This window comes from Myotis lucifugus, unplaced genomic scaffold, assembly GCF_000147115.1.
Source record: "Myotis lucifugus unplaced genomic scaffold, Myoluc2.0 scaffold_88, whole genome shotgun sequence".
In the NCBI taxonomy this organism is placed as follows: domain Eukaryota; kingdom Metazoa; phylum Chordata; class Mammalia; order Chiroptera; family Vespertilionidae; genus Myotis; species Myotis lucifugus.
In genome coordinates, this window is record NW_005871136.1 from 3,851,033 (window position 1) to 3,877,500 (window position 26,468).

At 44.3% G+C, this 26,468-nt stretch overlaps 2 protein-coding genes across 7 annotated transcripts in view; both read right to left on the minus strand.

Moving 5' to 3' along the window:
- Positions 1-6,269, minus strand: part of IL34 (interleukin 34) — a 62,460-nt gene extending 56,191 nt beyond the window's left edge. For 3 of the 6 annotated variants that reach the window (XR_002829873.1, XR_002829875.1, XR_002829872.1), the window contains exons 1-2: positions 6,086-6,269; positions 5,793-5,873 (exon numbers count right to left, since the gene is read on the minus strand). The gene's annotated coding sequence lies outside the window, so the exon portion shown is untranslated. The remainder of the gene's footprint in view (positions 1-5,792; positions 5,874-6,085) is intronic. The other 3 variants (XR_002829878.1, XM_023756065.1, XR_002829874.1) reach the window with 2 other exon arrangements.
- A 9,626-nt stretch (positions 6,270-15,895) lies between these two features.
- Positions 15,896-26,468, minus strand: part of SF3B3 (splicing factor 3b subunit 3) — a 42,447-nt gene continuing 31,874 nt past the window's right edge. Inside the window, 8 exon segments of the mRNA XM_023756067.1 lie at positions 15,896-16,486; positions 18,341-18,445; positions 19,071-19,214; positions 20,073-20,171; positions 20,741-20,953; positions 23,431-23,556; positions 24,975-25,131; positions 25,225-25,430. Coding sequence (XP_023611835.1) covers positions 16,346-16,486; positions 18,341-18,445; positions 19,071-19,214; positions 20,073-20,171; positions 20,741-20,953; positions 23,431-23,556; positions 24,975-25,131; positions 25,225-25,430 — 1,191 coding nt within the window. The 3' untranslated portion in view covers positions 15,896-16,345.

The following is a 26,468-nucleotide window of genomic DNA, read 5'->3' on the forward strand; positions in this document are numbered from 1 at the left end:
CGGGAAGTGACCCCTCAATGGAGCCGCGGAGGCAGAGCCGGGCGGCCCCTCCTGCCGGGCAAGCGAAGTCTCCCTGGGCCTCAGTTCCTTCGTCTGTAAAGTGGGGAGACCAAGTCAAACCTTGCTGGGAGCTGTGGACGTTAACTGTGAGCCTGGCACAGAGAGTGGCCGCCACTGCCTCCTTCCACTCCCAGGCGTGTCCTCCACCTGCCACACCTGCCCCGCAGGGCTCGGCCCCGCACCTGCCCCGCAGGTCTCTGCCTCTCACCTGCCCCGCAGGGCTCTGCCCCTCACCGCTGGAGGACTGGCAGAGCCTTGAGACCAAGGGTCCAGCCTCCTGGTGACTCCAGGGAGTAACATGGTTGGTTGAATATATTCGTTCTTAGAACAACAAATAAACACAGTAACCATAATTCCTTCAGGTCAACAAAGCCAAGGTCACAGATGTTTGCCCTGTGTCATAGACATTCCTCCAGTGGTGACAAACAAATGGCCAAAAGATATATGAAGAAGATGCTCAACATCACTAATCATCAGAGAATGCAAATCAAAATGACAGGAGATGTCGCTTCACATCCATAAGATGGCCACTATCAAAACAGAAATAACAGTGTGGCAGGATGTGGAGAATAGAGCCTTGAAACTGTGTAGGATTGTAAATGTGCAACTACTATGAAAACAGTATGGAGGCTCTTAAGAGCTAAACAGATTCCATATGATCATCAATGCCATTTCTGGGTATACCAATCAATGCCACCCCCAATTGAAAGCATGGTTATTTTTTAAATCCTCACTCGAGGATAATTTTCCCATTGATTTTTAGAAAGAGTGGAAGAGAGAGGGAAAGGCAGAGAGAAACATCGATGTGAGAGAAACACATCAATTAGTTGCCTCCTGCACGAGCCCCGACCAGGGCCTGGGCTGGAGAGGAGCCTGCAACCGAGATACATGCCCTTAAATGGAATTGAACCCAGGACCCTTTGGTCTGGAGACTAATGCTCTATCCACTGAGCCAAACAGGCTATGGTGAAAGCATGGTCTTGAAGAGATATTTGAACACCATGTTCATAGCAGCATTATTCACAATAGCTAAAACATGGAAACAACCCAAGAGCCCATCAGCTGATAAGTAGACTAACAAGATGTGGTGTGTATACACAATGAAATACAGGGGTGGGCAAAAGCAGGTTTACAGTGGTTCATATGAAAAAGTATGTAATACAAGAATAAACTCCGTGTTTCATGTATTCACAACTGTAAGCCTACTTTTGCCCACACCTGTATTATTTAGCCTTAAAAAGGAATAAAATTTTTACAACATGGATAAATTTTGAGGACCTTATGCTAAATGAACAAGCCAGACACAGAAAGACAAATACTATATGATTCCATTTGTTTGAGATACCTGAGTAGTCAAATTCATAGAAACATATAGTGGGATGGTGGTTCCCAGTAGGTAGGAGGGGTAGAAAGTGGGGGGTCATTGTCCAATGGGGACAGAGTTTCAGTTTTGCAAGACGAAAAAGTTCTGGAGATCTGTGTCATAGCAATGTGAATGTGCTTAATAGCTATGATTATGGTAGATTTTTAAAAAATGCTTACGGAGAGAACTTAATGATCTGAGAAAGTAGAAAGACAAGGAAGCCGGAAGTTCTGGCTCTTGGGAAAGAGGGAAGGAAAGGTGTGGTTCCAGGGAAGGAGGACTGAGGAGACAGGTAGGTGACACAGGCAGAGTGGGGGCTGGGACCTGGTGGGAGAATCTGGGCCAGGAAGTGAACGTCCTCCCGCTATGACAGCAACGGGCACCCAGAAAGCTTTGGAGCAGGGTCCGACCCTTCCCAAGAGCTGCCAAGCAAAACCAAGGTCTCTTTGTCTTTCAAACTCATCACCTTGACTGAAACGTTCCTAACTGCAGACCCACCCATCCCCACTTGCCTCCCTCCCGATCCCCTGCGATGGGGAGGCAGCCCTGGCTGGGTACTGAGCCCCGTCCTGGCTGGGATGCACAGACAGGCCTCTCCAGTGGCCCCGGAAAGCTCAGGAGGTAGGTTCCCAGGCTGACGGTAGCCCTGCTTCCGGGGGACACCACTTCCCAAGTATGGGACATGGCCCTCACTCACTCAGGAGAGCTGGAGCCCAGAACCCCCTGGGATTGTCACAGGCCCGCAGCCCCACGGTTCTCAGAACTCCATGGAGTCTCTTGAGGTCAAAGGGCCAGACTGTCTGTTTCAGAAATGACTCTTCCTTCCGAGGCTGCGTCACGGGATTGGCCACCGTCACTGGAGAAATGTCTATGGCAGTGATGGCGAACCTTTTGAGCTCGGCCTGTCAGCATTTTGAAAAACCCTAACTTAACTCTGGTGCCGTGTCACCTATAGACATTTTTTGATATTTGCAACCATAGTAAAACAAAGACTTATATTTTTGATATGTATTTTATATATTTAAATGCCATTTAACAAAGAAAAACCAACCAAAAAAATGAGTTCGCGTGTCACCTCTGACACGCATGTCATAGGTTCCCCATCACTGGTCTATTGCCTGGGCGGGTGGAGGGGTGGGGAGTGGAGGGGTGCCACAGCCTCCAGAAACATTTGGACTTCCAGGAGAGAGTTGTAAGATGCCTAACTGCCCTGAACCCTCACCTGAGGGAGGAGGCCCACCTACTCTGGTGGTGGAGTTGCTGGGACCAGAACCACAGAACCCCAGGCCCCAACTCCCAGGCCTGGCTCCCTCACCAAGCCTCTCCTGAGAATCCTACTTTCTGCCTTTATTTATTTGGGGTGCCATCAAAGCCCCTGAGATGAGGTGGAAGGCTGGGGGTCTTCCAGGCCTCCACCACCATCCCCTGTCCCAGAACAGGCACCCCCAAACCTGCCTAAATCCCCACATCTTTGAGATACAGTCCAAATTCTCAAGGTTCTGTAAAAGGCAGTCTCCACTGATTCTTCTCTTTCGTCTCCCAGGCTCTTCGCCCAGCCCTGCAGCTCTCCTGAACTTTCCAAACTCCTTTCCCAGACGCCGCTCAGCTGTCCCACTTGCTATGCCTGCTTCCTGCTCCTCGCTGCCTCATAGCCTGTTGCTCCTTCGTAAGCAGGGCGCTGTCCCAGAGTGACCGGCAGCCTGTCGCAGCCTGCTCTGCTCCCACGAGATGGGCCGTGTGCCCTGTCAAGAGCAGGGAGCCTTTCTTATGGGCCTCTTCCTAGTTTCCGACACCATAGCCACACAGGCTGATACATGTTGATTGAGAAAATGAACACAGGAGTTTTCTGCCCACTTTTTATGGTTAATTCACCCAAAGGCTCTAGAGCAGCGGTTCTCAACCTGTGGGCCGCGACCCCTTTGGGGGTCGAACGACCCTTTCACAGGGGTCACCTAAGACCATCAGAAAACACATATATAATTACATATTGTTTTTGTGATTAATCACTATGCTTTCATTATGTTCAATTTGTAACAATGAACATACATCCTGCATATCAGATATTTACATTACGATTCATAACAGTAGCAACATGACAGTTATGAAGTAGCAACGAAAACAATTTTATGGTTGGGGGTCACCACAACATGAGGAACTGTATTAAAGGGTCATGGCATCAGGAAGGTTGAGAACCACTGCCCTAGAGCATGGCCTTGACCTTCCACAACGGGTCCCTGAGTGCCAGCAGCCGGACCTATGTTATCTTACGCGATTCCGCGGCGCAGGTGTTACCATTTCCATGTTACAGATAAGGAACTGATGATGAGAGGTCCTGTGACTGCCCACTGCTGGGAACTGGCGCAACCAGGACTGGAACCCAGCCTGGCCAGCCCGGCTCCTGCTACCCTGGCCTCCCAGTGATCTGTGAGTGGGGAACAACGTGTGCCCACAGGCTTCAGGGGAATTCTCCACTCTGTCCACCCCTCAAACCTGTGCCTTGAGGAAGATGGCTGAGAGGTAGAAAGAGTGGCATCCAGATCTGACGGCAGTAAGAGGCCACAAGTCTGGGGGACCTTAGGAAAGAGACCAACCTGACCTGTTATCCCCCGATGCCTCGCCTTGCAGCCTAAGCACAGAGAGGGGCTTAGCACACATAGTCAAACAACCCTTAACAGGTGTCTGGATGAGAGAGAGGTCAACATGCCCTCGAGAAGGTCTTCTCCATTCTGCCCAGCTTCTAGAACAGCCGTGGGCAAACTACAGCCCGCGGGCCGGATCCGGCCCATTTGAAATGAATAAAACTAAAAAAAAAAAAAAGACTGTACCCTTTTATGTAATGATGTTTACTTTGAATTTATATTAGTTCACACAAACACTCCATCCATGCTTTTGTTCCGGCCCTCCGGTCCAGTTTAAGAATCCATTGTGGCCCTCGAGTCAAAAAGTTTGCCCATCCCTGTTCTAGAATGATCCAGGGAAAGCCCCAGGCCTGAAAGAGCCTTCTGGGGGTGCTTCGTAAGTGCTGTACACTCTCTCTGCTGTCCTTGTACCCCCAAGAAGTTTTCAAATCTGTAGTCTACATGTGAACTAATTGAACTTATTAGGCAAGAGGTCAAGGTCGAACAGCTGCCTTCAAAGGTCGTCTGAACCACTGTTAGATGGCTTCATCCTCCTTCCTAATCTCCCCAGAGAAAACAATCCCTACCCACCCCCTCATGCCGTCACAGTCCTGGAAATTAGGAAACAAGTCTCATAGTTCCTTTGAGTGAGCTGACCCCATGGGTAACATGAGCTGAGCTACAAAAATGTTCTTGCCCTTTGCACCAGTATTCATTCTGGATGGGAAATAAAACACAAGGGCGGGGGGGATCTAAAAGACTAAAGAAAGTTATTTTCGAAGGGATGGCCATAGAAGTGGAATTATTAATTACAGAACACCTAGAAGCAATCCAACTTTACAACCGAGTGACAGAGGATTGTTAAGGTGGCAGATACCACATGGAACTTAACAATGACACGGTTCATTGGTTTATTATGTTCACTTAAAATGCATGATCTCACTCATTTATGGACTATAATGAACAACATAAACTGATAAACAAAAACAGATCCAGAGACAGAGAAGCATCGATCAGACCATCAAACCTCAGAGGGAAGGTAGGGGAGGGTGGGGGTAAGGGGGAGAGATCAACCAAAGGGCTTATATGCAAACATATAGGCCTAACCAATGGACACAGACAACAGGGGGGTGAGGGCATGAATGGGGGGCGGGGTAATGTGGGGATAAGGACACATATGTAATAACTTAATCAATAAAAAAGAAATTAAAAAACGAAAGAGAAAAAATAAAAATAAATAAAAATAAAATAAATGCAGCCAAGCTATGGCTCAGTTGGCTGGGCATCGTCCCATGCACCAAAAGGTTGCAGTCTCGATCCCTGGTGGGGGGCGTGCAGTAGGCAGCCAATCAATGTTTCTCTCAAACATCGATGATTCTCTCTTTCCCTCTCCCTTCCTCTCTCTTTAAAAATCAATTTAAAATATTTTTTTTAAAAGTGTATTAGATTATAAATGGTTTAGTGACTGCATCAGTTTTATTTAAAAAATAATTAAATAAATGAAAACTGTAAAAGCAGAACATTTTAATTTCAGAATAGCATTTGAATGAGAAAGACTATGCCATTTTATGTTTTTCCTTTCCTTTAAAGAATTTAAAATCAATTCGTTTTTGATGAGGTAATTCTTGCACATGGTAAAAATTCAGGCACATAATACATTAAGGTCTAAAAACCTAAAGTAATATGCAAAGAAGCAGCACCCAGTAACCCATGACAATCTTTTAAGAATGTGCGTTTGTCAATTTACTAACCTCAGAAGGGAACATGGAGAGAAGTAACTTGCTTTATGGTGATTCGGATCTATTTTTTTGGTTTTGTTTTCCCCTGCAAGGCTGAAGAAAGCAAAGGTTCAAAAATGAAGAAACCCGGAGCAGAAAAGCCACACCATTTCTCTACAACACATAGCTCAGAGCTTCTTGGCTGGGACTGTCTTTCAAGTCTAGCTCAGATCCCTCTTGCTGTAATCTGTGAAGGAAGCAGCTAAATCAGGGTGGAGAAATCTGGCAAAGAAAACCATGTGAGAGAAAATCGACTGCCTGCTTACCTGTTCACACACCGGGATGCAATCTTCTAGGGTTTTGCTGTCGGTTTTAAAGGATCCAGGGCCCAGAGCAGGTGCCTAGCGGCCAGGGGCAGTGGGAGCCAGGTGGGAGCAGCTACGGCTTCCCCCAGCCCACGATCCAGGCTTCCCGGCTGATGGGAAGGGCCAGAAAGGAGGCCAGTACAACACGATTCAGAAACTGAAGCCAACAAGGGTGGGGCAGACCACGTGTCCCCAGCCTGCCTTAGAATGTGGAGTAGGAGGGGGCCACAACCCCACAGAATCGATTGGGACTTATTCTGACCGAAGGCATCTGTTAAGATAAATGGTGGGAGTCCCCATTTGGGTCGTTTTAAGGGGCCACCCCAGCTCCTCTCCAGAACACAATCACTTTAACCAAAAAAATCTTCTTGCAAAACTTAATAAAACTGGGTGATGTGGTAGTAACCGGAGTGCATGGAAGGCAGGGGTGGGGAACGGCGGGCCTGTGGGCTCTATAAGGCCCACGAAATCATTTGGTCTGGCCCTGCCCAGGCATTGGGGGTGAGCTCATGAAAAGTTTACCCAAATATAGCAGGCTAATTTTAAACTTGATCATTTTGTATGGCCCTCGAATGATGTTATAAATATCCAAATGGCCCTTGGCAGAAAAAAGGTTGCCCACCCCTGATGTAGGGGAACGAATATTAGACAGAGAAAAGACCTTTGATAGATATCAGTGTTTGAGGACCAATCAATGACCCAGTCTATACGGAGACATGAGCCCAGAGAGATCACATATCGAACCCAAGATCACACAGCCCACATGACTCAGAGCCTTTCCTGGTGCATGTGGTCCTTCAGAAGACCGGGCCTTTGCTCAGGACACCTCCCAGGACAAGGGCACTCTCACTTTGCCTGGGTCAGAGCGAGGGCTGAGAATGGCTCTGCCCAGGAGAATTCTGTGGGCACCGAAGAGGCAGCTCCATCCTCTCCTAATTTCCATAGCAAGCTCTCTGACTTCCTCAAGACTATATTTGGCCCTGGCTGGTATGGCTTGGTTGGTTGGGTATTGTCCTGTGCACCCAAAGGTTGCTGGTTCAATTCCCGGCCAGGGCACATGCCTGGGAATGTGCACCTAAAGGGTGCAGGCTCATACCGATGTCTCTCTCTCCCTCTCCCTTCCCCTCTCTCTAAAAATCAGTTTTTGTGAAAAAGGAGTTGTATTTGGAATTATGGAAGGGCCATACCCCCAAGGGATCCTTTAGCTCCCCCATTAGTGGACATTCCATGTGGGGGCAGGGGAAGGGCTGTGTTCAAAGCATCAAACTATCCGACAAGGCAGTTTGCAGTGTTTCCCTGAGTGCGAGCAGAGCCCTTTAAGGGCCCCTGATTAACATCTAGGATTCCACAGCACCTAGTCCGGGAAATGCTGAACTAGAGGACATTAGCATATTTTACTCTGAGTGCCAATGCCTGGCACAAGTAGTTGTTCAAGAAATGGTTTCTCAATTGGATTGACTAAGCTGGATTCCTGGTTTGGCCCTGAACTTCCGGCAGGACGATAATGCCCACACAGGAATGCACTGGGCTAATTCCCCACCCCCGTCCCCAAGGCAGTGGCCATACTGGCCACACCCTCTGCAAGGCCTTGCTGCTGAGCTCTGCCAAGTTGCTTCATACCAGTCCGGGCAGCCCGTGGGAGGGCACGAGGAGGGAAAGTTGATGGGGGAACAGTCATAGGATCTCACTGGGCCTCAAAGAAGCCTCAACAAACTCCCCTGCGCCTTCTCTGGGGCCTCTTGGCTTGACATGATGCCCATTTCTTTTAAAGCACTGCATCTAGGACTGCAGTTCAAGATGGAGGTGGCTCCGCGTCTCCCCAGGCTTCTGCACCCACGTTCAGTGGCCACGCTTCCTGTTACCACGACCTTGGACCATGTCTTATTCTTCCCATTTTACAGACAGGAAACTGAGTCCTTGCTTAGAGATTGGTGAGCCCAGGCCATCTGACTCTATCCAGTGCTCTTTCCCTGGCCTTCACTCCTACTTGACATTTGGCAGACGGGATCTTGTTCCTGCTTGGCCTTTCTCCAGGTGCAGCATCAGCTTCTTAAAGGCAAGAGATTCCCCTGCGTGCCTGTTAACAGCATTAGGCTCTAATAAACCGTAGTAAATGTTAATACTTCTCTTGATTATTGTCACTAGCTTATACACCACACTTATTCGGGACCCAAATTAACTTGTGGACTTGGCCCAGATGACCTAGTCAAAGGCAACTCTCATTCCCTGAGATCTGGTTTGCAATCAAAGAAGGGAGCACAGCACGCTCTGCTGGGTGGGCTTGTGCATTGAAAATTCCATGACCAGGTTCAGTGAGCTGACAGCAGCCCCGCTTGGCTCACTTTCCCAGAGCATTTCCAGGGAGCCAAAGCAGACAACCGCCTCGGCTCTCCTGCTGCTTCTTCTATCCTAAGCCCTTCCTTTGCTTCATTGTCCCCAACTTTAATAAACATACTTTCAAAATGAAAAATAAAAATGTTTTGCCCTAGCTGGTTTGGCTCAGTGGATAGAGAGTTAGCCTGCGGACTGAAGGGTCCCAGGTTCAATTCTGGTCAAAGGCATATGTCCAGGTTGCAGGCTCATCCCCAGTAGGGGGTGTGCAGGAAGCAGCCGATCAATGATTCTCTCTCATCATTGATGTTTCAACCTCTCTCTCCCTCTCCCTTCCTGTCTGAAATCAATAAAAATATATATATATTTTTTTAAATGTTTTGATGATCAGGTTCTAGAAGGAAGAATTAGTAGTGGGGAACTGAGATGGGTTTGCCCCTAGGATTTCAACCCAACCGGACTGGGTACTAAGAGAGCTGCTGAACTTGGGTGTGGCTGGGGGTGGGGTGAGGGACAGGGGCCTTTAGCTAGTTCCAGCCTTTTGTCCTCAAACTGGAAATTCCAAACTGGATTTTCGGGGGCTTCATTTTGAATAAGAAGCAATGTTCCCTCAATCCCTACCATACCTAGTGATTTCCAGATCTGACCATTATCAGCAGATTGTGAAATAACACGGACGACCAGCAGATTGAGTAATCTGGGGCAGAATGCAGGAATCTGACCAATTCAGATGACCCTAATGCCCAGCTGGGGTTTAAAACCCCTGAATGGGTTCCTGCAGTCTCCTGACCTAAAACCTTTGGCTACCTCCCCTCCACTTTATTTTGATTTAGGACCTTCTGATTTTCCCTGGAAGTCCCAAGATTGTGCCTGGTTTACCTGAGGAGACCAGACATGAGCCTGAGGCTCTTCTGAATTTGATGCCAATTTCTCTGGTAGAATCACCTCACTGTCAGCCTCAGATGGACAGAAACGGCAAGGTTATAAACAACTCTCCTCCAGCTTCCGGGTGCAGAGCAGACTTGTGAGGAGGTGGCACATCGTAGGTGCTCAGTCCATCCTGCCGGAATAAATGAATTCAGCAGCATCTTCTAGAACAGCGGTTCTCAACCTTCCTAATGCCGCGACCCTTTAATACAGTTCCTCATGTTGTGGTGACCCCAACCATAAAATTATTTTTGTTGCTACTTCATAACTGTCATTTTGCTACTGTTATGAATCGTAATGTAAATATCTGATATGCAGAATGTATTTTCATTGTTACAAACTGAACATAAAGCATAGTGATTAATCACAAAAACAATATGTAATTATATATGTGTTTTCCGATGGTCTTAGGCGACCCCTGTGAAAGGGTCGTTTGACCCCCAAAGGGGTCGCGACCCACAGGTTGAGAACCGCTGTTCTAGAGGGTTAGGTGTATCTCCTGACGTTGGCTTTCTTTTTTTAAAAGTATATATTTTTATTTACTTCAGGGAGGGAGAGGGAGAGATAGAAACATTAAAGAGAATCATTGATTGGCTGCCTCTTGCACACCCTCTACTGGGGATCAAGCCCACAACCCGGGCATGTACCCTGACTGAGAATCTAACCGCAACCTCCTGGTTCAGGGTCAATGCTCAACCATCGAGCCACGCTGGCAAAGGCCTGATGTTGGCTTTCAAAGCTTCCATAGAAACAATTCTTGGTTGGGCTGGTCCAGACTGAAGGGGATTCTTCTCACTGCTGTGTCATTCCAACTTCACACAAGCCCCACACCCTGGGCTGTCAGATCCCCAGATGTAAATAGTTAGCCACTAACATGGAGGTGTTCACTGAGCCACGCCAACTCCCCCCACACACACACACCATGTAGCCCAGGGTAAGCCTCTGTCCCCCTCCCTTGATTTCAGCAGCAGAGATGGTTCTTTTGAGCTCTGGATATAGTCCTTGATTATATTTTAAGGTTACAACAACTTAAAATATTCACATACAATATTCCATATGTAAATGAGCAAGTAGGATGATTCATGCAAGCACCCGTCATTTCTATTTTGGAAAGGAATAGAATTTGGAAATTAACAAAAAATTGAGAGCTAGGTTGATCCCATCTGAAGAATGCGCCCAACATTTCTGGCTTCCCACTAACAAGAAACTTCAGAGAGGCCACAGTCATGGGAGCAGCATGCATCCGGAGGCCAGTGCTCTCCCAGTGAGCCGGTGAACCCCCAAGAGCCTTTCCGGCCCGAGCAGCTGTCTTTCTAGAGATACATTTAAAAAAAAAAAAAAAAGCAACATTCCATCTACAGTCCAACTCGAACCCCCCTCCCCCAAAGGAATGCTGTTCTTGGCAAGAGATCTTCCAAAGGAAACAACATCTGTGGAACCTTCATCCGTGAGGTCAGGGAAAAGCTGAGGCAGCGAAAACCTTCTCAGTCCTTCATTCGACCCATGTTGCAGGCCCTCAACCGAGAAGCAGGATGGGAGCCATCCTAACAACCAAGCACCAATGCCTGTGTCTTGATATTACCCCTTCTGAGTTCCATGGCAGCTTCTGGTGTTTTGCAAGGCTGGACAATACCCTGTTTACTGGGTTGCTCAACTAAACCAAAGGAGTTGATTAGATCCCCTTAATACCTACACAGGTAGGATTTGTAATTTAGCCTCATCCTCAATCACTAAATATTTACTAGTATGATGCACCTTTTGTAGGTCCTGGGGCAACAGCCATGAACTAGACAAAATTCTTGCTCTCAATACAGTCAAGCCTAATTCCTTGTGCCTGTGGTCCAGAAATTCCACTTGCCAGAGTCTTCTCTCTTGACGAGAACAACCAAACTCATGGACAGATATGGAGAGGAAGGTCAATGGTGACAACTCCCAGATATGACATCTAAAGCACATGCAACAAAAAAATAGACAAGTGAGACTACATCAAACTAAAAAGCTGCACAGCAAAGAAATAATCAACAAAGTGAAAAGACAACCTATGGAATGGGAAAGATTACTTAAGTATCCAAAATGCATAAAGAACCCATACAACTCAATAGGAAAAACCAAAACGAAAAATCCAATTAAAAAAATGGGCAAAGGACCTGAACAGGTGTTTTTCCAAAGAAGATATACCAATAGTCAACAGGTACATGAAAAGATGCTCAACCTCATTAGTCATTAGGAAAATGCAAATCAAAACTACAATTATCACCTCATGCCTGTGTGAATGGCCAACAAAAAGATAAGATAAACGCTGGTGAGGATATGAAGAAAAGGGACCCTTGTGTGCTGTTGTTGGGACTGATCCAGTCACAATGGAAAACAGTATGGAGAATCCTTTAAAAATTAAAAATAGAACTACCATATGATCCAGCAATTCCACTTGGGAATATATCCAACAGAAACAAAAACACTAACCTGAAAAAGATATCTGTACTCACATGTTCATTTGTAATAGCCAAGACATGGAAACAACCTAAGTGTCCCCTGAAAGATGAATGGATAAAGAAGCTGTAGTATGTATGTGCAATGGAATATTCAGCCATTAAAAAAATGAAGGGGCCCTGGCCTGTTGCTCAGTGGTTAGAGCGTCAGCTCATGGACATGTGTGGAGGCAACCAATCAATGTGTCTCTCTCACATTGATATTTCTCTTTCTGCCTCTCTCCCTCCCTTTTACTCTCTCTAAAAACCAATGGGGAAAAAATGTCCTTGGATGAAGATTAACAACAACAAAAAAAATCCAGCCATTTGCAACAACATGGATGGACCTTGAGGGTATATGCTAAGCAAAATAAGTCAGAAGACAAATACTGGGATGATTTTTTTAAATACAGAATCTAAACACAACAAAATACCTCTCATCCCAAAAAATAAATTCACCGAAAAAGAGATCAGATTTGCAGTCATCAGAGGCAGAGGAGGGATGGAGAGGATGAGAACTGAAGCAAGGTGGTCAGAAGGTGCAAATTTTCAGTTATAAGGTAAATAAGTACTAAGGATATAATGTACAAGACTATAGTTAACACTGCTGTATAACAGATGTTAAAAGTATTGAGTAGACTTTTTCTTCAATTTATGAGATGATGGATATAATCATTTCACAATATATGCAAGTCAAACCATTAAACTTATATAGAGATGTATGTCAATTATATCTCAATAAAACTGGAAAGAAAAAAAAGAAAACCTTTCCAACTGTAAGAATCCCAGTAGAGGCAAATCCAGAGAAGGCCCCTCAATTATGGAGCTAAAATGCTATCTATATATCCCTTGAAACACTCTTATCCAGCATCTCTGTGGGTACATCAACAGACATCAAAGCAAAGCAGTATAAGGGGAATAAGAGAACATCATGGGGTATGTATGGGAGAGGGAAGGAGACTTCATTGGGTTCATAGTTATTTCCTAGAGGAAAATGAGATTCCATTGTGCTGACCTAAGCCCAAATATTAAGAGCTCATGTTTGGCTCAATAAGCGCCCACAGTGTGCTGGGCTGAGTGTCAGGTACTCTGGTACGTACTCATTGTATTCTCACACCAACCCTGCTTATCTCCCTGCTACGGATGAGAAGCCAACTGGCCTGACCAATGTCATGGATCTAATCAGAGGCACAGACTTGACTGAACTTGGACCTTGTGAGTTTGTGTCTCAACTTATTTACAACTTCCCATTCCAGACTTATTACTCCCGTCTTCATCTCATAAATTTTTAAACATTATAAAAATATTTTAAAAACCTTTATATTTTCATAAAAATAAAAATCCTTATTTTTAATTGAGTGGTCTGAAGGATGATTTCCTTGATTAGGAAAATTTGAGAGAAAACAATAAAACATACAAACAAAATTTATAATCCCAAGACAGGATCACTTGGACTTTTTGGATAATGTTGAGATTCTTAGGAACCAAGATGCTATTTTAAGGAAGGCTGGGCAACATATTTAGGGACTTCTGTACAGCTGATGTTACACCTCCCTTTACCTTCTATAGACAGGGAACCAAGACTCAGAAGTTTTAAATGGCTTGTTCAAATCCACTCAGCTGTTATTTGGCCACACCAGCATCAATCCTGTGGACTGACTCTAGTTCTCCTTCTACTGTAAACACATTTTGGCTGATAGTTTCACACGTATAAGCTTTCTCTCCCTGCTGGAATGTCAAGTTCATCAGAGCAGGCCCTGAGAATTTGTACTTACCACAATGCTTGGCATATTAGCTCATAATCTGCTGTCATCTGTCAACCTTTCACAATATGGACCCCTAGGTCTGGGACAATCACACTGAGTCTCTATCATTTTTGCTGGGCTTTGGGTTAGAGGAATGAAAAAGGAATCTGGAAACACATTTGGAAGCACAAGACAATCCAACATAAATTCCACCCTCGCCTGGCCTACCTGTAGCTCACCAGTAGGGCAGTAATCAGATGACCACACATTCCCAGTTGTGGTATAAGATCTAAAATTAACATTCAATATTATATGCGAGAAAACCAGAACGGCTTCAAATGGCCTAACCACAAGTCCTCCCCACCCCCACCCGCACTCTGCTCTTGTGGATGTTCCCTAAACACCCCTCCTGATCAAAGGACCAGGCATGGCTCCTGCTTATAGCAGTTCCCAGTCAGTCCCTGGACTTATTCAGACAAGGCAATCACATCCTCCCACAGGAACCAAGGGGCACCCATCCTCTTGGTACCACTAAGCCTGCTGCCTCTCACGGCCCCTAGTATACTGGGTTCCTGAGTGCAACCCCTATGTGATTATGTAACTAATAAACTGCCATTTATAGTTAAAAAAAAGATGGCACAATTCCGGATTCTAGACAGATCAAGTTTTCCTTTTGTACATACCTCCCATTACTATAAAAATTATTTCAGAAAAGAGGGAAGGAACAAGGAGGTGCTGCTCACACATCTGTTTCTCAGTCCACTGCATGTCAACATCACACAATCTAAGAGACTCAATGAAATGAGTTTAGGTGGGGGCCACAGGAAAAGTGGACCCTGGTATTAGGCTGCACAAATATTACTTAACAGTATAGTGCACTATGCAAATCCTTGAACTGAGTGAGAAAGAAAACTTATTTGGGGATCCAACTCCTAGCAAAATCTGAGTCTCTATCAACTGATCTAAAATCAAATAATTAAAGGGGTTCAGCCCTGCTGGTATAGCTGTGGTGGAGCATCAACCTATGAACCAGGATGTCATCGTTGGATATTCGGTCAGGGCACATACCGGGTTGCAGGCTGGATCCCCAGTAGGAGGCGTGCAAGAGGCAGCCGATCAATGATTCTCATCGTTGATGTTTCTCTCCCTTCCTCTCTGAAATCAATTTTAAAGTGTTGTTTTTTTAAAGGAGGGACTTGCAGCACATAGGAAACAGCATCAGGAATCCTCTCTGCACTGGACTGTGGGTTGTTTGGGGTCAGTGTGTCTAATCCAGTGATGGCGAACCTTTTGAGCTCGGCGTGTCAGCATTTTGAAAAACCCTAACTTAACTCTGGTGTCGTGTCACATATAGAAATTTTTTGATATTTGCAACCATAGTAAAACAAAGATTTATATTTTTGATTTTTTTTTTTATAAATTTAAATGCCATTTAACAAAGAAAAATCAACCAAAAAAATGAGTTTGCGTGTCACCTCTGACACGCGTGTCATAGGTTCACCATCACTGGTCTAATCACACCCATTCCTGATTTTTACCCAATGCTGAGCCACAATCTACTCAAAAGTGGCTGAGCCCATGCACATAAAAGAACATTTACTCTGTGAAGTACATGTTCACTGAGAACAGCAGCAAGCTTAACTCTCTCTAGGTTCAGTGAAGCTGCCTGAAAGATTACGGTTTCCCACACAGCTGGGCAGGAGGGTGAATCCTTAGGTGTGGGCTAGAAAATGTGAGACTGGCTCACTTCCACCTGACAGGCTCCCAGTGGTGTTTCCTCACACCACAAAGGCCCTGCAGAGCCTGCTGTATGCTGCAGACAGCCCCTCTAGCTACCCATGTGCCTTCAAAGAGGTACTACATACACTTTGTTCCCAAGGGCAGGTTAATATCTGGATACTTCTGTACTTACTGATCCTTCCTAGTAGTCACAGGGCAAAAAATCATTACAGGAGCTGTAAAGTAAAGGGAGCATCTGTTTAGACTACCCAGATAGAATTCATGCCAAAGCCTACACTCGAAGACCTCAAAGTAGAAGCTAACACAGGGGAGAAAAAAATCAGCCATTCTTCCTCAATATCCACTAGGAAGAGGCATGGGTGACCACAGGTTATTGAGCCAAGTTCATCTGTATAGAAGACTAGAGAAAGCCAAAAAACCATAATGCTGAAAGCAGGACAGGGTGCCAGAAACCCATGTAGGGAGCTGGAAGGAAGGATACTCTCAGTTCTTCCCACTCCAACTCAGACTCCGTTCTCCCACCTAAATTCTCATCCCTAGAAAAGACACATGGACACAGCTACCTTAAAAACTAGGTTTGTATTTCTGGTTAGGTTCCAGAGTGGCAGAACTCAAGAATTATACAATATCCAACCTGGTCCCCACCTCAGCTCGTTTGCCTCCCTCCCTCCCTTCCACAAAGATAACATTATACAAAACTTTATTTACAGGAAAACCAGTTAAAAATTAAGGGTGTGTACAAAAGTAGACATGAGAGCCAGAAATATCAATGCCAGGAAAGCTTTGGGGATTACGGGGCATCGTATTCCACACTGGACCCGGGGCAATATATTATGTACCAGGCAGGGAGAAGCATAGTGAATCTCAGTGCCAATTTTAGGGGAAACCAATCACTCTAGGGGAAGTCTTAATTATCCAGCCACCCTTCTTCTGCCACATGGGTTCAGAGCCAGGTAGCGAGGAAAACAAAACACAAAGTCTTTGACAAGCCCCGTAGAAAAAACAAGGGCTCAGAAGGCATAGCGGGTCCGGATGTCCTCAAGCTTCTTGGACACCTCAGGTGGGGTTCGGTCCAGTTCTTCAGAGACATTCTTTTGTTTGTTGGGCTCCATAGAGTTGAACTGCTCACAGAGGTCTCCATCAATCACATTCTAGGACATGGGAAAATGAGAGCAAAAGAAAAAGGTTAGATGCCAAGAAAATGGCACCTGCTAAAGCAGCAGCTGCAAGGAGGGCTTTTTATTCTACAAACACCTTAACCCCATTTACAGAGGAGGAACACGACTGTAAGGTGATTCTTAGTAGCCAGAGTTCAGATAAACAAGACTAATTGAAATCTTTTCTCTGGCTGTGCTCTGCCTGGAGTTCTCCCATTACTGTCTCCATCAATCTACTCCCTGATGCTCCTTCATTCAGACTGTTCTGATTTTTTTGGCACCAGACAATGTGACTTTTATTCTTAAATAACTACTATACAAAAGCATATTACAATAAAATTTATGTATAACTACAAAGCAATACTAATTATTTTTTGAGGAAACTGCAGACTTTTTCTCCATTGTATGTTTTAGACTCTTCTGTCAAAAATTAGTTGCCCAGCCCAGCCATTGTACAGCTTAGTGGTTGAGCATCGACATAGGAACCAAAAGGCCCGGAACTGATTCCCGGGTTGCAGACTCAATCCCCAGTAGAGGGCAAGCAGGAGGCAGCCGATTAATGTTTCCCTCTCATTGGTGTTTCTGTCTCTCTATCCCTCTCCCTTCCTCTCTCTCTAAAATCAATACATATTTTTAAAAAATAAATATTTGCCCACATTTCTGGGCTTTCAATTCTGTTCCATTGGTCTGTATGTCTGTTTTTCTGCTAAAATGCTGTTTGGATTATTGTCACTTTGTAGTGTATTTTGAAATCAGGGAGTGTGATACCTCCGGCTTCTTTCTTTTTTCAAAATTGCTTTGGCTAATTTTTTTACAGTTCTGGTAAATCTCCATCACTATGCCATATTGTAGCAATTTTAAGGTAGAAGTTCCTAATTTACTTTAATTATTACACATTCCAAATAGCCATTAAGCCATCATTTTGTCTTGTTTTTTTGTTAATCCTCACCTGAGGATATATTTTTCCATTTATTTTTAGGGAGAGTGGAAGAGAGACAAAAACATTGATGTGAGAAAAACACATTAATTGGTTGCCTCCTGCATGAGCCCTGACGAGGGCCCAGGCCGGGGAGGAGCCTGCAACCAAGGTACGTGCCCTTGACGGGAATCGAACCTGGGACACCACGGTCCCCAGGCTGACGCTCTATCCACTGAGCCAAATGGGCTAGGGTCAAACCATCATTTTAACAGTCTGGCTTTGACCAATGTTTCACGAGAAACTTCATCTGAAACCCAAAGCTTAGTTGTCTTTTTTTCTAAAACCATCAATTGATCAACACTCCAGCTTCATTACTCTGCAACTGTCTGGGGGTGGAGCCTATAGGCTAGCGTTCTGACTCAGGGAGATTCCAGCAGCCCCCAGGGACAGGCTTGGTGAGGAGCTGGCAGCCAGTGGGGGCCATGCAGTTGAGAAAGGGACTGTTCTGATTTAAAATATATATATGTGTGTGTATATATATATATATATATTTTTATATATATATATATATATGTATATGTATATATATATATATATATGTGTGTGTGTATGTATGTATATATATATATATATATATTTTATTTTTTTTTGACTTGCGAGTAAAGGAGAGAGATAGAAGCATCAATGATGAATCACTGATCAGTTGCTTCTTGCATGCCCCCTACTGGGGATTGAGCCCAAAACCCGGGCATGTGCTCTGACCGGGAAATAAATCAGTGACCTCCTGGTTCATAGGTTGATGCTCAACCACTGAGCCACATTGACCCAGCAGAACTATTCTGATTTTTAAGGGAGTGAAAAGACCAAAGAAAATACTGGTTAAATGGGCTGATTCCCCCTCTCAACCTACATTTCCAGCAATGACCTACCTTAACAGGGAAATAATAAGAACGAAAGCTGAGGTGGTCTCGCCCACAAAGAGGAGGATGCTCAGACCGGAGATGCATTTCCACGTGCTGGAAGAAGTCATGGTCCTGGCAGAAGAAACAAAGAATCTGTGACTAAAAGACAAAAGTGATCTCAGCTACTAGTCTGTGGTTTCCAGAAGCACAATGAGCAGAGAAGCCACTGATTTTTATCATAAAAACAGATGTTAAACATCTAAATCACTCCTCTGATGAGCACAGGTTGTCCTGCTACAACAAAATAGCTAAAACCCGAAAGAAAACCTCCCTGTACTTGCAAAACATGAGAACACCACATGTAAAGAGTGGTTTGTGAAGCCAGATTCTTGATGCCGGCTTCCTTGGCTGGAATAACATAAACCAAATGTAGCCAATCCTAGATTTGACTCTAAGAGGTAAAAAGTGCCCCAGTCCTTATCACACCATCATTCCTAATCTGTGGGGTTTGGTCTGGGGCTTTGGCTTATAATTAAGCCTATACCCACATCAGCCATACAAATGGCTTTTCCCACGGGGCTAAATACATACATAAATAAATCGGGATTCTATCTCCTCAGGCACTTTTGTCAGCTTATAAAATTTCCAGAACACTCTTAGTTGCAGGTAGGGACAATGGATTTGCCCCCTTAAGCAGATTTAGCACAAAGAAAGCACCTTGGGAAGGCAAAAGCCAGAGCAGCGTGGGAGAACTCACCTCATGAGATGTGAACGGAACAAGGATGCCAATTCCTCCTGACAAGGTGGTATAGACAAGCGATTCTGAGCCTCCAGGGATCAGCGTGGTCTTCTGTAACGACAGCACTGTCTCCCCCACATGATAGTTCATGATCACCTCTGCCTGCAAGTCAAAAACAGACCAATAACTGTGTGGGCCCTCAGGAGCCTGTTCTAGATTCCCACAAGCAAGCAGTACCTCCAAAGGGCAGGTTTCACCTCTCAAAACTCCCAAATTACTAAAATTTACTTTTAAAATGTTTTTAAAAAAATATATTTTATTGATTTTTTTACAGAGAGGAAGGGAGAGGGATAGAGAGTTAGAAACATCGATGAGAGAGAAACATCGATCAGCTGCCTCCTGCACACCTCCTACTGGGAATGTGCCTGCAACCAAGGTACATGCCCTTGACTGGAATCGAACCTGGGACCTTTTAGTCCGCAGGCTGATGCCCTATCCACTGAGCCAAACCGGTTAGGGCTAAAAATGTTCTTAACATTTAGAGCTTAATGCCCTTACAAACATGCAGACATGAGGTAATTTCTGATAAAACAGCCAACGCTAGGCGTGCTCTTTAAAAGGAAACCTATTTTTAGAAGTCCAGGAGGCTCTATTATAGAAGAGTAGGGCCAGCACACACCTGAGAAGAGCTGGTGAGAATGGACCTATGCAACCATCATTTTCAAGGACCTCACTATGTTCCAAAGAGATTTTATGCTGTTAAATGACTCAGAAAAATTTCTACTCCCGAGTCATAAAAATGCGATAGTGAGTGACTTGAACACTTTAAGTCAAATCCAGTGTCCACCCGTCACAGGCTACATACTATCAACTTAGGGACTTCCATGCATGCAGGAGAGCACACGCAGCGTAGTCACATGCACTGTGGATAATGCACTAAAACATGCTTCCTCGGTGAGGGTCAGGGGAAATGTACCACACAGGCTGGAGCCTCTCCTTTGGGCCCCTCCTGAATCTTACCTTCTGAGAGGCCCCATTGAGCAAGCCCCGGTCCCACAGGGCTTTGTTTCCTGTGGGGTCCTCATCCACTTCGTCATTGGTGTTAGGTGGGAGTCTCACCTACAAGAAAGTGACAAATCACAGGGCTGGGTCCTGCATCTACTTACCTGCAACACCAAGCAACATGTGTGCCCCAGGTCCTTGCAAGTAAACCTCGGGGCACTGACTCTGGCAGAGGCCTGAGCCCAAGTCTCCTGCACCTGTTCTGGTGTCCTAGGAGGGAGAGACTCAAGACATTCAACCCCTGAGCAAGGGTCTAACACAGCAAGAGCAGAAAACAAAGACCACAGAATACAAACAAGAGAAGTCAGACGGGGCTTAAAACAACAAACCAAAATCCGGTCAAAATGTGAAAATAAATATTAGGCGTTAGCTCAAACGGAACTATTATTAAATCATGTCCCATGGGGATTAGGGAGGTGAAAAGGGGGTGAGGAAAAATAATCAAAAAAATTGGTAAGATTTAGAGAACACAAAGTTCTTTTTAGAGTGAGCCTTAGTAGGGCTAAATTTTATACCCAATTTTACTTTCCATACTAGAGATCATAGTCCTGGGTTCTTGCCTTTACCACAAACTGAACCAGCTTTTATACACATCACTATATATAACCCAAGTAATATCAACTCACCACACAAATGTTGCCAAACTTGTCTGCCCCAGCCACAGTGTCATAATCGAGAAGGCTAGCTGTAGTGACCCACCGGGGGTAGGTGTCATCGGCAAAGATGATGAGCTGGTTCTCATTACGCTTGTAGCGAACCCAGATGAAACTTTCTTGGACGTCAGACACAATGACTCTGTGCCCAATAGTCTGGATCCCAGAGATGTAATTGGCAATATGCTGGAAAAAACAAGGACAACAATGGGTATAACCTTGAGGTTCAGAACCCACAGAAACTCCAGCTTCCCCTGAATGCAACATATATAGGGTCTGTAGAATAGCATACACCAAAGAATAGTAGTCATCAATGAATTCCTAGATGGGGAAAAGAGCTAAATGGTTTTAATATAGTATCACAACAAAGTGAATCATATGAATTTTTCCCTAGTGCATATAAAACTTATGTTTATACTACACTGTAGTCTATTTAGTATGCAATAGCACTGTCTAAAAAATTGCATATACCTTAATTTAAAAACACTTTATTACTAAAAACTGCTAACCATCTGAGCCTTTAGCAAGTCATAATTTTTTTGCTGGTGGAGGCTTTTGCTTCAATGTTGATGGCTGCTGACTGATCAGGGTGGTGGTTGCTGAAGGTTGGGGTGGCTGTGGCAATTCTTAAAATAAGACAACGAAGTCTGATGCATCAATTGACTCTTCCTTTCACAAACAATTTCTCTGTAGCATATGATGCAGTCTGACAGCATTTTGGAGCCAATCCTCTCAAACCCTGCCAGTGCTTTAACAACTAAGTTTATGCAATATTCTAAATCCTTTGTTATTTCAACAATCTTCAGACGTCTTCACCAGGAGTAGACTCCATCTCAAAATATCACTTTGCTCATCCATAAAGCAACTCCCCATCCATTGAAGTTTTATCCAGAGACTACAGTAATTGAGTCACACAGCTTCAGGTTCCACTTCTAGTTCTCTTGCTATTTCCACATCTGTAGTTAGTCCTCCACTGAAAGTGTTAGGACCCACCAAGTCATCCATGGGGGCTGGAATCACCTTCTCCTAAACTCCTGTTAATGTTGCTATTTTGACTTCTTCCCATGAATAAATGATCTTAATGGCATCTAGAATGATAAATACTTTCCAGAAGGTTTTTAATTTACTCTGCCCAGATCCATCAGAGGAATCACTATCTATGGAAACTACAGCCTTACAAAATGCATTTCTTAAATAGTAAGACTTGAAATTTTAAAAAATTTTGTTTAAAGACTTGAAAGTTCAAGTTACTCCCTGATCCATGGGCTACAGAATGAGTTTTGTTAGCAGTCATGAAAATAACATTAATTCCGTACATTTCCATCAGGGCTCTTGGGGTCAATGAGCAGTAATATTTTGAAAGAAATCTTTTTTTTTCCTTTTTCTGAGCAGGTCTCAAAATGGGCTTATAAATAGATGTGCTGTCATCCAGGCCTTTTCATTCCATTTATAGAGCAGAGCAGATTGACGTAGGGTAAATGAGCACCGGCGTCAACGGCCCCTACCAAGAGAGCCAGCCTATGTATCCTTTGAAGCTCTGAAGCCAGGCACTATCTGTCAAAGTCCTAGCTGGCACCTTTTTCTAGAATAAGGCTGTTTCACCTACACTGAAAATCTGTTTACTGTAGCCACCTTCACCAATTATCTGATAACTTGCTGTACTTTCACCATCAGCACTTTTATGTTATAGAGATGGTGGCTTCTTGCCAGCTTCAATGTTTTCTTTTGCAGCTTCCTCACTTCTCTCAGCTCTGGATTAGGCTTTGGCTTAAGGGAAGATTATGGCTGGTTTGATCTATCCAGACCACTAAGTTTCTCCATATCAGCAACAAGGCTGTGTTGCTTTCTATCATTTGTTCACTGGAGCAGCACTTTTCATTTCCTTCAAGAACTTTTACTTTGCATTTACAACCTGTCTGGCACAAGAGGCCTAGCTTTCGGCCCATCCCTGCTTTGGACACACCTTCCTCACTAAGCTTAATTATTTCTAGCTTTCGATTTAAAGTGAGAGATGTGTGACTCTTCCTTTCACCTGAACACTTAAGCGGCTATTGTAGGGTTATTAATCGACCGACTTTCAATATTGTTGTCTCAGGGAATAGGGAAGCCCAATAAGAGGGAGAGAGATGTAGAGTCAGGGGAGTAGTCAGAACATACAACATTTATCAATTAAATTATCTGTCTTATATGGCATGGTTCATGGGGCCCCAAAACAATTACAACAGTAACATCAAAGATCACTTATCACAGATTACCAAGAATTACCAAAATGTGGTACAGAGATATAGAGTGAGCAAATGCTGCTAGAAAATGGCATGGATAGACTTGCTTAAACAGGGTTGCTAAAACCTTCAATTTGTAAAACGCAATATATGCAAAAGAGCAATAAAACAAGGAATGCCTGTAGAGAAAATATATTCCTAATTCTCACAGTTAAATTCCATATAGAAGTAAGCAGGACAGAAACATGGTTCTTAAAGTTTGAAGAAATCAAGAAAACCAACTTTTCATGCCCGTCTAAAATCTCAAGGGCCTATTTCTGAATCTGAAATTAGATGACTGTAACAAGGTCCTAATAAAGACCTGATTTTAACAGTACCATGCCAATGCCCCTCCTTCCTTCCTCACTAGCTACATCTGGGGCTTTCTACCATCATATTTACCTTGTTCTCACATTTTCGAAGTAACTTCTTTTTTCCCAGGTCATAGACTCGCAGAAGCTTCCCCACACCAATCAACACCCTACCCTGGAATGGGGCAATGGCAGCAGGGACCTCTTCCACTGGAGTCTGTGAGGAAAAACAGGTAATGCAGCTATTAGAACATATATGCTAGCCCCACCCTCTCAACCCAAAATGCCTTCTATAGGCATCTGTCAGAAAGACAGACAGCAAGTCAAGTGATTATCTTTTGCTCATCAGAGAAATAAACCAACATACAACACTATGAAACAGGATGTTTGGGTGAACAGGTTCCACATGCTGCATTTCATCCAGCAAATAAATCAATGCCACAAGTCAAAAGAAGTCCTGGTGCCCAAGGAACACTGACTGAGAGCCCATGCTAATTCAATCAGTGCCATGAACTAGCAGTGAAGCCTCAAAATCTGCAGTTTGTGGAGGAATAAACAGCAAAGGGGAGCCAGTGACATCTTAATTGTGAGGGAGACCAATGAGCTTAGTACAAAGAAGGGACTATGAAATAATTATTTCCTAAAAAACACCCCCCTTATGGGAGGGTTGGAGAAGGCACGTTCATGTACTGTCAGTGTTGTCTCAAGGAGACAACAGGAATTGTTTTTCTTTAATTTTAAAATTATGGTAAAATAGCTCTGGCCAGTGTGGGTCAGTTGGTTGAGCACTGTCCTGTGCACTGAAAGGTTGCTGGTTCAATTCCTGGTCAGGGCACATAACCAGGTTTCGGATTTAATCCCCAGTTGGGGTGAGTATGGGAGGCAATTGTTCGATCTTTCTCTCTCTCCTTCTCTAAAAATCAATTTAAAAATGTATTTTTAAAAATTATAATAAAATATACATAACATAAAATTTACCATTTTAACCATTTTTAAGTATATCATGCATTAGCATTAAGTACATTCACATTGTTGTGCAACCATCACCATCACCATCACCATCACCATCACCCTACCCCAGAACATTTTAAATCTTTCCACGGGAAAATCTGTAACCAGTGAACAGTAACTCCCAGAGAATACCAACTCTTTAAACTGAATTTTGATCACAAATTGCTGCCTGCTTAGTAAGACGAGTAAACAAGGAGTCAATTCAGTGTGAATAGTTAGCACACAGGCAGCAAAGCTTCACTGGAACATGCAAGCCCCAGTAGCATTTTCCATGTGCTACCAAGATATGGATCAGAATCAATGAGTTGGCTCCCAAAATGGTCACCAAAGACCTGATCCACAAGTTAAGCAAAAGCGGAAGAATCTAGTAGGATATAAGATCCAGTAGAACCCCAGCTGGTTTGGCTCAGCAGATAGAGCGTCAGCCTGCAGACTGAGGGGTCCCAGGTTCGGTTCCAGTCAAGGGCACATGCCCAGGTTGTGGGCGCGACCCCAGTGGGGGCGTGCAGGAGGCAGCCAATCAATGATTCTCTCTCATCATTGATGTTTCTATCTCTCTCTCCCTCTCCCTCCTCTCTAAAATCAATTAAAAAAAATCCAGTAGAACCACTGGCTGGTTCCTACCTTATGCAAAAACTCCAGTTTTTCCCCATTGTTCACAAGCTTGTAGGTATAGACAAAGCCGCCTGCTACAGATCGGGGGTTCAGTATCAGGTCTTTGGCCACGCCCACGAGCACATACCAATCCTCACCAGTGTTGGCGAACCTGCACACGGCCACACTGCACAGAGAAAGAAGCAGGAGTTAGGCAGCAGTCACAGCCCAGAAAATTCCTGTTTCAGCTCCAAAACCTTGGATGCTCTGGACTCCTTACCTAAAAGCAGCTTCATTCTGTTCCAGCTGGACAAGGTCCAGCGTGTTACCCTGAATAGGATTCATCACTCGGATCACAGAGGCCCACTGCCCATTGCCAGCCTTGGGAGCTCCAAAAATGGACTCAGGGAGGTTTTCATTGAGGAATGCTGCTGCCATCTCTGCAGCTAGCTCCCGTTCATCCTCCCCTGCTGCTTCCACCATTTCCTAAATTAAAAAAATAAACAAGGAAGAGTTGGTGTATTCAGAAGTGGGTGCTGGGTTAAAGTAGATAAGTAGCAAGAACACCTCCAGGGGCAGTCCATAATCTATACAATAGCAACGTCTGTCAACCACAGCAGAATTTCCCAAAATGAAAAGATTAAAGGGAGAGGCACACAGACAAGAGGAAGAGGGAAGATCACTAAAGGAGAAACCAGTACTTCCCATCTAATTTCCTTTGCTAATTCCTCTGATCTCCTCTCTTCCAGACCAGATATAGTTTTACATGACTGGGGATACTTGCCTTTGGTGAGAAATGATTTCTGGAAGGAGCTACTGTTATGAGGAATATGAAAGCTATCTTTGTTGGGCCCAAATCCAGGAAACATGTAACAGACTGTTTTGGAAACTCAAGGACTGAAGAACTCTGTTCCAGAGATGGAACTAAATACTGAATAAACCCAGGTCAGTGTATTAGTCCTGAAGTCACAAGAAAACCTCTAAAACCAAGGACTCAGACAAAGGGCTCTGCAAGAAGGACCCTGGATCTTTAATATAACAGAGCCTGGATCTTTAAATAACAAAGAATAGCCCTGGCTGGTTTGGCTCAGTGGATAGGGCGTCGGCCTGCGGACTGAAGGGTCCCGGGGTCGATTCCAGTCAAGGGCACATACCTCGGTTGCAGGCTCCCTCCCCCGTCTCCTGCCTGCACAGGCCCTTGTCAGGGCTCGTGCAGGAGGCAACCAATCAATGTGTTTCTCTCACATCGATATTTCTGTCTTTCTCTCTCCCTTCCACTCTCTCTAAAATCAATGGATAAAAATCTTCAGATGAGAAAAAAAAAAAACACGTGTATATATATATTGTTGATATAGTTGATTATTCTTTGTTTTATACACACACACACACACACACACACACACACACACACATATAACAAAGAATAATCAACAATTATAGGAGTTTAAACTTTTCAACAGTTTCACACAAACACCTTTAACCAGTTAACTGCCACAATATTTTGAATTTAATTAAAAAAGGTCT